At 41.1% G+C, this 15,752-nt stretch overlaps 1 protein-coding gene across 1 annotated transcript; it reads left to right on the forward strand.

The window, feature by feature from the left end:
- Positions 1-7: 7 nt before the first annotated feature.
- On the forward strand, positions 8-2,132 carry LOC111874411 (putative ankyrin repeat protein RF_0381). The gene has a single exon (XM_023869905.2). It carries the CDS (start codon positions 63-65, stop codon positions 1,854-1,856), a length of 1,794 nt encoding a protein of 597 aa, XP_023725673.1. The 5' UTR covers positions 8-62; the 3' UTR covers positions 1,857-2,132.
- Positions 2,133-15,752: the final 13,620 nt, after the last annotated feature.

Here is a 15,752-nt window from a genome sequence, read left to right on the forward strand (position 1 = left end):
TGGGAGCCAGAATTAATGATGGCTCAAAAGACTGTAATGAAACCCCTGCTCACTATGCAGCCATGTTCGGAAGTGTGGACAGTTTGCGTATACTGGCAAGTTATGGTGCTTCCTTGACAGTGCAGGATAACTCAGAGTTTGGAGAAACACCAGTTCATACAGCTGTCAAATTCAGTCAAATGGAAACACTAATTTGGTTGCTAGAAAATGGAGTGTCCGTGAATATCAAGGATCGGAAAGGAAGAACCCCGCTCTTTTATGCTATAAATGAGGAATATCCGCATCTGGTGCAGATTCTTATTGATAAGGGAGCAGATGTCAATATAAAACAGACTGGTTTACATAACGTCACTCCTCTTCATGTTGCGGTTTCGCATGGGACTTTCGATATTGTCCGAGTTTTGCTGAGGAACGGGGCAAATATGTATATTCCTTGCAGTTCCTTGCACCAAACGCCCGTTCACTGGGCAGCAAAAGAAGGTAAGGTGGAATTGATCGAGCTGATGTGCGAGTTTGGATCTATTTTGTCAATGAAGACGGATGACTCAGAAGGCGACAGCCCTATTCACCTAGCTGTTATGGGAGGCCGCCTGCCTCTAGTCAAGTGGCTGCACTCTAAGGGTGTGTCCCTCAATTGTAGAAATAAAAAAGGACACACTCCACTTCACACAGCAGTGCGGTTCAGTCAGATCGATGTAGCTTCTTATCTGCTTCAGCAAGGCTCCAAAATTTATTATATAACCCAGGACCCAGAACATTTTACACCACTAAATATGGCAGCTTATCTGGGTCATTTAGATATGATACGTCTGTTAATATATCATGGCGCTCATGTGAATGCTATCCAAGAGAAGACAGGATTTACAGCTTTGCATTTTGCAGCTATGGGTAACAAAGTGGAAAGTCTGAAGCTCTTGACACTCCATGGTGCGGACGTAATGGTTATCATGAATAAGACGAATGCAGAACCACTGATTATTACTGCTGCCATGCATGACTCTCTAGACGTGGTGCGCTGGTTGCTGGAAAACGGGGTTCCTGCGGACGCCAGGCTCAATAATGGCATAACTGCCCTTCATTATGCTGCTGATAAAGGCAGGAGAGAATTGGCTTTGCTGCTACTTGAAGCAGGAGCAGATGTGAACTGCAGAGAATTGAATTTAAGAAGCCCCCTACATTTCGCAGCAATTCGAGGATACGAGGATATTGTAGAAATTCTGATATCCTGGGAAGCAGATATAGCGGCTACGGATGTTTGGGGACATAGCGCCCTTCATCTTGCAGCAAATAATACTAATTCGCGTTGTCTTCGGCTACTCGTCATTAATGGAAGTACACGTACTTTAGTGTCACGGAATAACCGTTGGGAATCCGCTCTACATGTTGCTACACTAAACAAACGTGAAGAAAATGTTCGTTTTTTGCTTGATATGTGCATACCAATAGATATTCCTACCATAACCGGAGTTACTGCACTGATGACGGCATCAAACATTGGTAGTTATATACTCACTAAATTGCTGGTGGATAAAGGAGCAAACGTGAACGCTGAGTTACTCTCTTCGGACAGCGCCACACCCTTACATTTATCGTGTTCAAGTGGGAACAAGGAAGTGGTACAACTTCTTATCGAAAGTGGAGCGAATATTAATGCCCGCACCAGAATAGGTGGTCAAACGCCATTACACTGGGCGGTTGAATTCCAACGCGATTCAGTAATTGAGACCCTCACTCGTTACGGTGCAGATCTTAGGGTCAAAGATTCGCGAGGTCGTACAGCTGCAAGCTTGGCGAAATGTAAACTTTACTTTAGTGCCTATCAGTTCCTCATGAAGAGGAGCGGCGAAAAAGCATGACTATATTTATGTGAAGATACCATTTCAAAATATGTATATACATGTACAATTCGATGCATTTTTTGGGGGCAGAGGGAATGTTCTTTTATAGAAAATTGCCGTACTGCATTGAATGTGATTATATGCTTCTATTTTGGCTTTAGCTGCTATTAAGCATATATTCATGCCTTCAAAACTTATTAGATTTGTCAAAATCTTTCGCACAAAAAAAACTATTTTGTTAAGGCCGTTATTTATTGTATATTGTGCATGCATATACATGTATATATATAAATATATGAAAATACAATTATATGTTCATGAATAATTTTATGCTTTGTATTTAATGAAAATTTTAGATATTTTATAGTTTAAATTTGAGGATGTTATGTTTGTTTATAATGTGTGTACTTGAAATACTTTTAGCAATTTTCTGAAAGAATATTTTTTCTGTACCGCGTGTGTTTTAGTAATATATTTCCATAAAAGTGTATTTTGACGACATTGTTTTATTTTTTACTGTGTAATCTTGAATCACGTATTTCCATATAATATAATATGTAATGCGCCAACATTTCCTATGTATGCTATTGTACTTAATACTAAATATTTTACCTCATAACCTTCAGAGCACTATACATTTTGCTGTTTTAAGTAGCAACTAAGTTCGTGGATAGTCACTGAAATAAAATTAATATGGGCATCAATACGTAATATACACAGAACGTCCGGATGAACTGTATCCAAAATTAAATCCTTATATCTCAGAAAGAATTTATTATACACAATAAAGCGTTACACCTTTACAAAAGGGACTATCAATTTTTTTTCTGCGTATATACTTTTCTCAATAAATTTAAAAGTGGGCCTCCTTGGTGGTACGGCAAATATGCATGCTTGAAGCATGTTTGATGTTACCATAGACACAGCTTCCCTTATGCGGCCTTTCAGGTGTTGAAGGTCGTTGATCTTAACTTGGTAGACAATGTTCTTCAAATAACCCCTCAAGAAAAAATCCATTGGTGTTAAATCTGGCGGCCTAGGAGTCCAAGCGATTGGTCTACTTCTGCCAATTTATATCCCAGCAATCTGTCTGCCCAAGTGATTTCTAACATGGTGACAAAAATGTGGCTTCTTACGCGCGTAAACCGGTATGGAAAAAAAAAATCGGACTTTTCCTTTCCGATGACATAAACCGGATTCGTGTATGACAATTAGTTTCCGATATCTACAATTTATATTATGGATACATTTCATCCGAACACTCTACATATGGGAAGCGAAAATTTTGTCTACTCCTTTGATCGCTAGTAACACAAGCCGTTACTCACATCTACATGCGTTCTTCCACCTGTCTTCATATGTATACATGAATACGTGCGTACACACTTTGTCGCTTTAATATTATTTTCTGGTGCACATTTTCGGCATAATTGTAACACAACTGAACCCAAAATTAAGTACAAATACTTTTCTTAATAGTTAAGCTCAGATTCAACGCAGCGCAGTTCATCTCCTCCCTATACCTCAATGTTTACTTTACATTTCCGGTTACGAAATCTGCACCTCCTCGGAGACAACTGGAGTACACGACTGCCCTGGGGATATTGTAACCCGACATCTTCTTGGTCTGAAGCACTATGACTAGGCTTTACATATGTTGCTGGCTGGCATTGTGGCTGACTGATTCATAGAAACGCGTTGTTTGTCCTTCGGTTTGTTGCTGGTATCGAAGTAAAAAGTATCGCGGGAGAGGCGAGGTCGTCTTTGAAGCCATTTGTAAATGTTGTCATATGATGAGAGATAAAAACAAACTGCGTGGTTTTAGTCCGCAAGCGAACTATACCGACCGAGTGACCGCCGATTACCGGCGAAGTTAATGCCGACTTTAGCGGATAGAGGGTGTCGCCCGGTCAGTCCAACGAATCCCCACTGCCGTTCATTTCGGTTTTCTAGACCGCAGCAGCTATTTCCTTGAAATAGCTCCTCAATTTTTCTCATGAGGCTGAGTTGATCCCGTTCTAGACCCGCTACTTCTCGGAAAATCTGGTAGCGCTGGAAATTGAACCCGGGACCTCTGGATCTGTAGTCAGGAACTCTGGCCACTAGACCACAGGGGCGGTCTCTGTTTAGAAATATGGTGGAATAAAAGAGCTTCTGAGTAGCTTAATTAACTATCCCATCCCTATGATTCAGCATCATTCATTGACGCTTCTAGCAGCGAGGATCATCTTCTGAAAATCTCGCCTTCCTTATAGTCCATAATCTGGGTGTATTTTTGCTTCATCGTCCATGTTTGTGTTCTCACTCAATTACGTCCATTCTTCTCCAAAAAATTTTAGATTGCTTATGTAAAAAGAAAACATAAATTGATCTTTGAGTCCTTACCTAAAGTAAGAGATCAACTTCCATATCCATATAAAGTACCTAGGAAAAACCATACGAAGAGTCGTCAGTTCAAAAAACAAAATACTGTACATTGATCACATCTGTTACACTCTCATGGCTTCCTCCTGTTTATGACTACGTACAAATTATAGGTCTATGGAACTAACATCCCTATTACTTTTGTTTATAATTAGAATGATAATGTCAAGGAGGATGAGATGGGCAAGGTATTTAGCACGAATTGGGTAGAAGAGGAATGCATATCGGATATTGGTGCGGAAGTCAGAAGGAATGAGACCACTAGGAAGACCAAGACGTATGTGGGTGGACAATATTAGAGTCGATCTTAGAAAGATAGACTGGAATGGTATGGATTGGATTGATCCGTCTCAAGATAGGTACCAGTGGGGGGCTCATGTGAACATGGCAATGAATCTTTGGATTCCATAAAATGTTGCACAATTGGCAGCTTCTCAAGGAGAGTTCAGCCCCGTGAGTGAATGAGAGAGTGATTTCTTTCATTTCGTTTCATATATTGTTGTTAGTACGTTACTTTAAGAAATTCTATCTCGACCGAGTGACGAACTGTATTATTGCACATAGAAAAGTTTTCCGTTTCTTTCCTCCAAACAATATTCCCAGAAGCTCTCTCTCTGAAATCAGGCGTTGCATCCACAGAACACATTAGCAATAACAGTCTTTAAAGTCTAGAAGAATTTTCATCACACACGCTTGAATTAACGCTTAGTAAATTGATTTGATTCGTTACGAGTTGGACTACCGGGATTCCTTTCCCAGTATGGGACAATAATTCTCCTATCTATTCCCACGTCTGAACCAGCAAGAGGCAATTTCCTGCAGGATATGGCTCCCAGAACTCTCACTTCCAACTCGTTCCTTTTTTAACAAAGCACGGACTTCTATTTCCACATGCCCCTAGCTCTTCAGGGCATTGGTCTTAAGAAAAAGAATAAATGATGCAGTAACACTTCAATGAAGGCCGCGCCATAGCTCAAGCGGTTAGTCGCTGGCTTCCCGCTGCGGCGGCCCTGGTTCGATCCCGGGTCTGGTCAATGGGGATTTGTGGTGTACAAAGTGGCGCTGGGGCAGGTTTTCTCACACTCTTTCGGTTTTCTCCGCCAATCTTCATTCCACCAATTGCTCCACAACCACCCTCACCTATCATCTGGGGCTGGTACAGTAGACCAGATGTGGCCGCAGTACAAGGGAGTTAGTCCCACCCCACTAGCAATAAAAAACACTTCCATGGGACTGGTGCAATGCTGTTCTGTCTAAATGCAGCTAAATCATTTGTAACAACATGAGTCAGAAAAAGGGAAGCGACATTCCTCTTCACAGATTAGAGTATATCACCTATACACTTTCTGTGTATTCCGCCTTCCATGTTTAGTTCGTTAATAATAATTTCTTGGGGTTCGATGAAATCAGAGAGAGACACACACGTCTGCCCCGAAAATGGATACGCAGAATTTTCATAGTGTACAGCAGCATCATTATCTTTTCTAGACAGATTCAGGGATCTGCTGCGTTCCCATTAAAACTACATCATCTGCCCGTCTCTCGGTCCGCCTGCCTGTCTGTACATATGTCATAATTAGAGATCCACTGAGCCGATCAGAGTGGCTGCGCGGTCTAAAGCATGAACGATCTTCGACCACTCGTACATTGGGATCGTGGGTTCGAATCCCACTCAAGGCTTTTATGTCTATGTGAGTTTATTTGGTATGTAGCTAGTGGCTTTGTGGCGGGCTGATCCCCAGTCTAAGGAGTCATACCGGCTGTGTATAGGATTAAGAAACTGAAAATATTCCAAAATCAACAAGGGCTGTAGAGCAAGAGATAGATAGAGACTCACTTAAAAGATTGTCATTAAATATACTCGTATTTTAAAGTTTTGTTAAAATTTATCCATACATTCTAATTCTGTAATGAAATCAGATAAAACAACGGTTTACGTTTCTCTGCATGCCTTTAGCCTAACTTGTAAAATATGAATATGAGCGAATTGTTTCTTGGATATCTGTTATAGAGGAAATATAGCTCAATATTTAGGATGAATGTACTCTTTAATTAAGATTTTCGACATAATTAAAAGAAAATAGAGAGACAATCGTGCATTTCTGCAGTTGCAAATGCAGTTGATGAAAATTATTTTCCCGAAGGGGTTTATTGTTTGCCGAAGTCGTATATTTTTGATAATACTTAAACATAATTCCACTAGTCTAACTTATAGTTCTGCCCATATATTTAATTAGAATATAATTGAGCGTGCTGCCGAAGTCTTCTATTTTCAATCACATTTCTTTCCTTTGTCGACACAGCCCCAGTTTGGGCATTGGCTTACCTTCATAAAACTCTCCGTTATGCTTCGGTTTAATAGATCTTAGACATTCTGTAGGACCCCTTGGGCGTGTGATCAGCTCGTCACAAGGCCTCTACCTTACACAAACACGGAAAAACCCACACATACAAACACTAAACATCCATGCCCTAAGTGGAATTCAAACCATGATTCCGAGCGAGCGAAGACAGTGCATGCCTTGGACAGCTGCGCTACCGTGACCGACTTTCGATCATAATAAGCCAATCTAAAAGAAATCAAATGCTATTTCTGTAAAAGCGAGCAATGGGAAAGAAAAGGGGTTGATTGAGTTTAGGCTGCGTTGAGATCAGATTTATGATATTTTTCAAACATAGTGCTACATTACAATATTACTTTGAGGTTTATATCAAACAACTCATATACAGTAAATTTACTTATCTTAAATAATTATAATAGCAGTAAACAGAGACCTTTAATATTGGTTGTCTGAGTAATATCAGAGAAAATTTCGCTGTAGTAATAACTATTGAGTTTATCGAAACTTGCCACTTCCTGAATTACAAAGTATCATTTCCCTTTCACATTGAGGACACACTTTCCTTTTCTGTAAGCAATTTCAAAATGAGGGATGTCAGCAAAGAGTTATAATTCTACACTGGCAAACGCGTCTCTTGATTGCGTATTTCATAAATAATTCTGTATTCTGGGATACAAGGCCTTGTAGTCCGTTGAGTCAATCAACTTTTCAGAGGCGATATGTTCCTCCGTAACATCAGTTCGTTTTCAACGGACTATACCTCGTTGTATTCCGGAAAATATAATTCTTAATAAACATTATTGTATGTACCTCAAACAAAACAAGAAATTACAGATATTGGTTTTTTTATATTATCCATTCCCTTATCTTTATCTGAAAACCGAGGACTCTTTTTAATGACAAGACGATGGATACCGTTTAAATCATATTTGTACTAATGTACCATTGTCACAAAATTTTAGATCTTATCNTCTTGTCTTTATCTAAAAACCGTCGTGTTTTGAAAAATAAACAGGACTCTTTTTAATGACAAGACGATGGATACCGTTTAAAAACATATTTGTACTAATGTACCATTGTCACAAAATTTTAGATCTTATCCCCACAAGAAACATGGTAGTCTCACAACCCAGCTTCCGCCTTCAAAGGAAGAACAAGACAATAACGAAGTGTACTACAGTAGTCGGATCGACATAATCAGACAGGAGCGTGGCAGCTGTTCCCGATCCACACGTACACAAATAATGCTATATACTAAAATATGGAAAGTAAACTAATGGTGGACAAACTTAACAACCGAAAGGCCTGACTATTTGTTGCAAATATTTTTCATGAACGGATAAAATTTTCATGATATTAAATTATAGAATAATTGTTGACAGAGTCTAGTGTGTATTGTATATGACGGTGTGATTTATTGGATATTATTAATGTAACAGGTATATGGCGGATAGAATAATTACAATGGTTACCGTTCATAAGTAATATTTTATTGAATCCGAATGTAATATTTATTGCTAATTATGAAATGTAACAGCACAGGCTTGTCACACACTGTAACTCGACTTACACAGATGTTATCTGCCAGAGGGCAAACAAGACTTATTTTGAGCTAAGGGAAGCAAATAAAAATAATCACGTTGCTTCACAGAGAAACTGGAAAACATCTGTTAAATTCCGAGAAAACAAGCCAAGGTCCAGGAAGACCCATCATGTGAAATAACAATAGAATGTTCTAGAACATCCCTATCTGATGAACTTTGTACCCTCCAAGGAAGCTTTCACAAAGCCCCCACCTCACCGACAGGGCTATAAGAACCCTGACCCAAACCGTCCAAAACGCTCTCTAATCTGATTACGAAGTTTAGTCTATAGGACGGTACTCAGTTAGCAGTCGGCCGCTGCTAAAGCCTTAAGCAGACTTGCTGTTGTTACAGTTGTACATATTTACTGTGTAATAAACTCTCTTCAATTAAGCAACTTCCAGCAGTTAATCTCCACCAAAATGACGGACAACGTTTGCCGCTCGACGAACTCCGTCAAGACCAACCCACAAGTACGAGTATCCACTCTGTCGCCGGAGAGTATGGCATACGACATGTGATTTAATTTGTAGATATTTATTGCCTTTAATTGTAAATAACTTACATAAAATATTTTAAGTATGTATTACGAAATTTATAATAGTAGTTTCTGAACATTTTGCTGTTATACCTTCTGAAGATAGTCAGCTGACCGAAACATGTAAAGTCAATAAATATCTACAAGCTGAATCACACTGGACGGTGTCAACAATTATTCTATAATTAATTTACCAGTATGATGGATCAGAAAAACAAAGTTAAGCTTTCCACGATATATTTGAAGCACAGTTTAATAAACGGAATACATGATTACAGTTCCAGAAAGTCGCGGCTTCGACTCCCTGTTTGGTCATTGAATTTTTTAGTTGACCTAAACCCTCCAGCCGCACTACGGTCCTGAGGTCGTTTCAGCCTCTAACGGAAATGAGTACCATGAATCTTCCTAAGGGTAAAGGACGGCCAGTGCCTAAAACCGACAATCCCACCGCCATCTGTGATTCGAATGTCTAGAAAATTAGAAAGCCTCGACGTCTCACAACCCTATGGGCCTCGACGGCCTGTTACATAAATCGTTTGGTACAATAGGCCAGAAGTGGCCGCAGTACAAGGGACTTAGTCCCACCCCACTAGCATTAAATGAATAGTTTTACCTTTTTATATATGTGTGAATAAAGTTAAAATCGTCCTTGTGCTTAACTAATTAATAACTACGGTATGAATGCTTATGCGGGAGTGGATGTCAGATCCACATTCTCTTGACCTCGGCACTAGCTTCATGTTCCTGCCGCTCTAACTCCGAGGGAAGAGCCTCCGGCACCCATTGCACAGGAGAGTATGTGGGCCACAGTTCCGGTCTGGACCGCGTGGAAAGAGAAAAATTTTCACCCTACCAGAACTCAAACGCCGACCCCTCGGCCGTCCAGGCCGTAGCCAGTCACTATACCGACTGAGCTATTCCCGCTCATATACATGATTTCAGTTGCAAAAACGTCTGAAATGAAAATTTTAAAATTTTACTGGGAAATATATTACTGCATTGCTTGAGTGGTTACAAAGGTTATTTATTTTAGTTAAAATAGTGTTAAAGGCAAATTTTCACAAGAGTTACGCGGGTTGGATAGAACAGATACACGGGCTCGATCCGGACTGCTGGCTGTAGTTTGCTCTAAGTGCTTTAAGACTTTAGATACCTCGTTAACCTCCATGTTCTTGTCTAACGATGCCTTAAATATTCGCACAGTCGACATATTCTTAATTCTGACACACAGTCGCTTTATGTAAGTTTTGTAGGGTATGGAAGCTTTCCAGGTCACACCCTCAGCTGCAGCAGTTGTCTGTAACAAAGAAACAGTTAATATGTAGTTCACGTTTGTGTTATGATCAAATTTCGGCCCACTCAGATACGTCCCTGAATAAGTCTAACACCAACACTGCCCTCAACGTGGGTGCACGGGTCGTAAAGAGTACGTGTCGAATGGGTCCTGTTTGTCATCGGAATAATTATTCTGCTAGAGCCCTATTAAACTATGTCAAGAGGGTTGTTCAGGCGCTCTAGAGAACTCGCTTTGTCTTTTTTCCATTCGCCCTTTTCCAGTATTAGCTAGACAAACATGGAAACTTACACACACATATACGTATTTGAAGGCACTTAGCAAATTATTTTAAATACATGCAAATACATACATATATGCGTTGTTTATTTCTGACCTGCATTATTAAAAAAATGTTTTTGTACCTATATCCTTTGGGAGGTGGAGCCGGAATAGTTCAGTCGGCATAGCGACTGGCTACGGGCTGGAAGACGGAGTTGGGGTTTCAAGTCCAGATGGGGCAAAAGTTTTCTCTTCTCAATTTCGTCCACACCGGCTCTGGGGTCCACCTAACTTCCTATACAATGTGCACCGGGGGTTCTTTCTTCGGGGTAAAAGCGGCCGGGCAGTGAAGCTGACCACTCACCTCCAACTAGTGCCGAGGTCAAGAAAATGTGGATCTATACATCCACTCCCCCATACGTCTTCATGGGGTAGCGCTTAATTATTCAAGCACAAGGACAACTTTACTTTTACCTTTTATCCTTTGGGAGCTAGGATAGTGTAGTCGATCTAGCGACTGGCTACGGTTTGCACGAACGAGAGGTCGAAGTTCGAGTCCTAGTAGGGTTAATAATTTTCTCTTCTCCACGTCGTCCATACTGGAACTGGGGTCTAACTAGCCTCCTATCCAGTGGGCACTGGAGTCTCTTCCCGAGGGGGTAAAACGGCCGGTACGTGAAGCCGACCACTCACCTCAACCTAGTGCCGAGGTCAAGCAAATGTGGATTTATACATCCACTCTCCCATACGCCTTCAAGGCGTAGTGCTTGATTAGTTAAGCGTAGGGACAATTTTAACTTTTACTTGTATCCTTTAGTACACAGTTCAGAAGACAGGAAATGTGGCAGATTATACTGTGCAATTCTAAACGTAAATATTTTGATCGCTGTAGTAGGGATCCTGTGCATTTTGAAGACTCGTCACTCTCTAAAAAGCGCAAGCGCAATCGAGGTTCGGAAACTGGCCTGACCAAGACTCCTTTCAGTTACGACAATTCCACTCGAAGAAATGAGAGCACCAAGTTTCACGTGTTTTGGACGTGATCTCGAGTCGCAACGACTGGGATTTTGTTGCTAGGTGACGAGACGGCACACGCATGAGAACCGTGGGATCAATACTCGTTGTTACGCGCCCAGCTGCTGTTATCAACAATGCACGTCCTCACGTATCGCCTCTCTGCTTTACTCTAAACCTAGGTTCTCAGGTCCTGTGATCATCAAACTTCATATCGAAGAGACGAAAATACATGAAGACCTATATCACAACAACACAAAATACCTAGAAAGAGGAGATGTGAAGGAAACATTTTATTTCATTAGCAAGCTTTAATTTAAATAATGAGATTGACAGAAATCGTAATTCGTAAAATGTGCCTTACTTTAACTAATTCAGACTCGCAACAAGTTATATTTTTCAAATATAATTTTGAAATTTCAAACCATCGTCATATTTGTAGTTTTTATTGCAAATAACGTATTTCTTAAAATTATATGCAAGCTTAGAAAACTGCATAATGAGGAGCTTCATAGCTTGTACTCTTCTCCAAGTATAATTAGAATGATCAAGTCAAGGAGGATAAGATGAGCATGGCATGTAGCATGAATGGGGGAGAGGAGTAATACATATAGGATATTGGAAAAAGTACACTGGAAAGACAAAGACGTAAGTGGATGGACAATACTAAAATGAATCTTATAGCGATAGGATGGGATGGTATGGATTGGATCGATCTGGATCTCTGGTATCCAATGTGTAGGACGCTGGGTAGGCCCTAGTGTCGGTCTCGGTGTTATGGAGAAAAGAGGAATCTTGTTCCTGCCGACAATCAGACCCGACCTTGAGTAGCTCGTTGCTATACCGACTGAGCTATCTCGGCCCTTACTTTATTATTGTTATTATTAGAATATCTAAATCAATTGCACTGTGTTGGGCTGGTTATTGAGCTAGGTTGGAGAGAACAGAAATACGTTGATAATTTTAATGGAGGAGACATTTTAAAATCATCCTTTTGGAATATGAAGTACATGGTAGAGAGATACAAAGACATGACCTACAGAAATATGTTCTAATAGTAATGTGTGTGTGTGTGTGTGTATATATATATATATATATATATATATATATAAGAGGTAAAGCTACCCATGTAAGAGGCCGTGGAAGTCCATGGGGTTGTGAGAAGTCGAGGCTCGCACATTTTCTAAACAACCGGCTCACAGATGGCGGTAAGCTTTTCACATTACGCGCCGGTCGCCCATACCCACAGAAAGATGCCTGGTACTCATTCCTGTTAGTGGCTGAGTCGACCCCAGGATCATAGTGCGGCTGAAAGGATTAGGTAAATTGAAAAATCCAGTGATACCATGGGGAATTGAACCCGCTATCTTCCGGCTTGTAGCACAGTGCCTCAAACAACTACGCTACCGCTTGTCCCTATATACTCGTATATATGCAGCAAATGTGAAAAGTTGTCGTAAACAAAAATGACTAACCGTCTTAAACAGAATTAACACCGAAACTTGAACTTCGGATTAAGTGACCGGGATATAGAGGCATGAAGGGACCATTCAGGAAGGTTTTGAAGCGAGAACAGTTCTACATACGTAGTACAATCCTTGGAGAGCAGCGGAAGAAAGACAAGAGCCTGACTGTGTCTGATTGAGAATTTCAATACTAATATTGTTGAACCTACAGATTCCGTTATGAAGTCGCAGTAAAGGTAAATATGTCTCAGGGCTCATACCATGAAGACGAATGAGGAGTGGAGCTATAGTTCCAACCAGTCTTAACTTCGGTATGACAACCTGACCTCGATTAAAAATTTCACTTATCTGCTCTTAACGCTGTCCACCTCAAAATATAATTGATCAAGGGTCCCACTTTGGCGATGCTAGTTGAATGTTTTGTTAGAAAGAACTAGTCCACCCGGCATATTCTTAGGTGTAGTTAGTTAGTTAGTTAGTTAGTTATTGGAGAGGGTGAGTTTCCCCATGCACCGCGACCAGTTTGATCTATTGTGCTTCCCTCTATGATATTCTACCAGTCTCTATACCCTACCGGTACTGGTGCTTACAATCAGTCCCGCCCAGCCAGCGAGATCGGCCTCTACTACCTGAGTGGTATCTACAATGCTTCCCCCATCTACCAGACGTATTAGAGACTACTGTTGGGCGGGAAACGTCCGTAATTTTGCTCAGTGGTCTCCTTAGGAGAAATGAGGTTCTTTTACGTGCCGTAAAGCTACGACACGGGACCCACGGCTTAAAGTCCCTCCCGGAGGACTTGTTCCCTGAATTTCTCCGCCCTTAAAAATTCCACGACCTCCGCCGGGTTTGAACCCGCGTACTACGAGTCATGAGGTGGGAACGTTATCTCTAGACTACGGAGGCCGCTTCCTTAGGTGTATGTAGGTACACTGTCTGAAAGCAACAAATATGTGAGTGCACTATTTTTATTTGGAGTCGAAATTAATGTCTGACAACAGTGCTACATTTTTCCGTTGTATTTGGGCTTGCTATATCACATGCAAGTGGGGCCATTTGTCGCTATTTCGCGGCCATCACTGTACTCCTCTGGAAAGAGCTTACGGCACCCATTAGGAGGGTGAGTGTGTGTGTATGTCTCGCAGCCAGTGCAAATGCAGTAGAGAAGTAACAATTTTTTCCGCATACAAAGAATTGAACCCTGATTCCTCTTTCGTCAACCTCTTAGTCTAGTCGCCATATCAGTGCCCAACATATGCCGCTAATCCCTCAAATATTTGTTACTGTAGATATCTTTATATGAAAATTAATTGTGCAATTAAGCGGAAGAGCTGTGCATTCATGCACAGCACATATGAAACAAGTGACTTTGGAACGCAGTGCCCATAGCTACCCCATTTAAAGATGAAGCCCTGGAATATCTGTTGCAGAAACGGAAGAACAGATCATGGTAAATCAAATGTACTTTGGCCAGGTACTCGTGCAGTAGCATTAGCAATGGCTGCTGCTCATTCAGACGCGCATATGCTTTGCTGCACATGTATGAGTTACATCCGGATGCCGCTGTCACACACAGCGGCACAATTATTGTTCGCCTTCTGCAAATTAGGTAATTATTCATATATGCATCGTTTTCATAATGCTTATTGCATGACTCAAATGAGCTTTGAAAGTGGTGAAATGTTAAATTTAAATAGGTATTTCCACATTCAAAACTTTATTAAAGTCACTGGCCATTAATTTATTTAGATTTACGAAAGATCATAATTTGTATGTATAGCTTAAAAATAATGTCTCCCTATGTGAAACGTATATACCTCTCCAGAAGCGGCTAGTTTATTGTGGGTACACAAATTGCATTGTGAGCTTGGATAGCGCAGGCGTTACGGCCACTAGGTACTGGTTTGATGACCGGGGGGTCGGAGTTAGTGTTCTGGTGGGGCAAGAATTTTCATTTCTCTATGTCGTTCAGATTGGAACTGAGGTTCTCCTCTTCAATGGGTAGCGGGGGCTCTTTCCCCGGGGTTAAAGCGGCCAGGCCGTGAAGCTGACCACCTCCAACTAGTACCGAAGTCAAGAACATTTGGGTCTGTACATCCACTCCCGTATACGCCTTCACGGCGTAATGGGACAACTTTACCTTTTTTTTTCCTTGGCACTACAGCCCCAGTGGGCCTAGGCCTACCTTCATGAACTTCTCCGTTCACTTCGGTTTTTCTAGATCTTACACATTCGGTAGGACTCCTTGGGCGGGTGATCAGCTCGTCGCAAGGCCTCTACCTGTACACAAACACAGAAGAACGCACACACACACAAGCTAAACATGTATGCCCTGAGTGGGATTCGAACCCACAATCCATGTTTCCAAGCGAGCGAAGACAGTACATGCCTTAGACCGCTCGGCTACCGGGAACGGCAACTTTACTGTTTACTTTTTATATTTTACACAAATTACCTTACATGTTTCAGCCTGTCTTGGCCATCATCGGAGGTTTCATCAACATTACTGGAAACACTGTACAAAATTGCAATACACATTTCCATATAAAGATTTTATATCATAGAAATATAATCAAAGATAAAATTCTTAGTTAATTACATTGAGACCCAATATCACTGATTTAATTAACTACCTTCCAGTTGTGAGGGGCAATATATTTGTGTTCATAAGAAGTTGTATTCGTATGCTTATCTAGTGATCGATTTGTCGTGTGGAGTATGCTATGGGAGACCAATTAAACATATCTATCTATCTATGTTTCTACAGCCCTTATGGAAATTTGCCGCTTTTTCAGGTTCTTAATCTATACAAAGTCGGTAGGACTCCTTTGACGGGGGATCAGCCGGCGGCAAGGCCGCAACATACACACAGAATAACACTAACACACAATAAACGCAGACAGATATCCATGCCTGCCGGTCACGGTAGCCGAGCGGTCTAAGGCATGTACTGTCTTCGCTCGCTCGGAAGCCGGGATCGTGGGGTCGAATC

The sequence above is a fragment of the Cryptotermes secundus genome, unplaced genomic scaffold (genome assembly GCF_002891405.2).
Source record: "Cryptotermes secundus unplaced genomic scaffold, Csec_1.0 scaffold251, whole genome shotgun sequence".
NCBI classification, from domain to species: Eukaryota; Metazoa; Arthropoda; class Insecta; order Blattodea; family Kalotermitidae; genus Cryptotermes; species Cryptotermes secundus.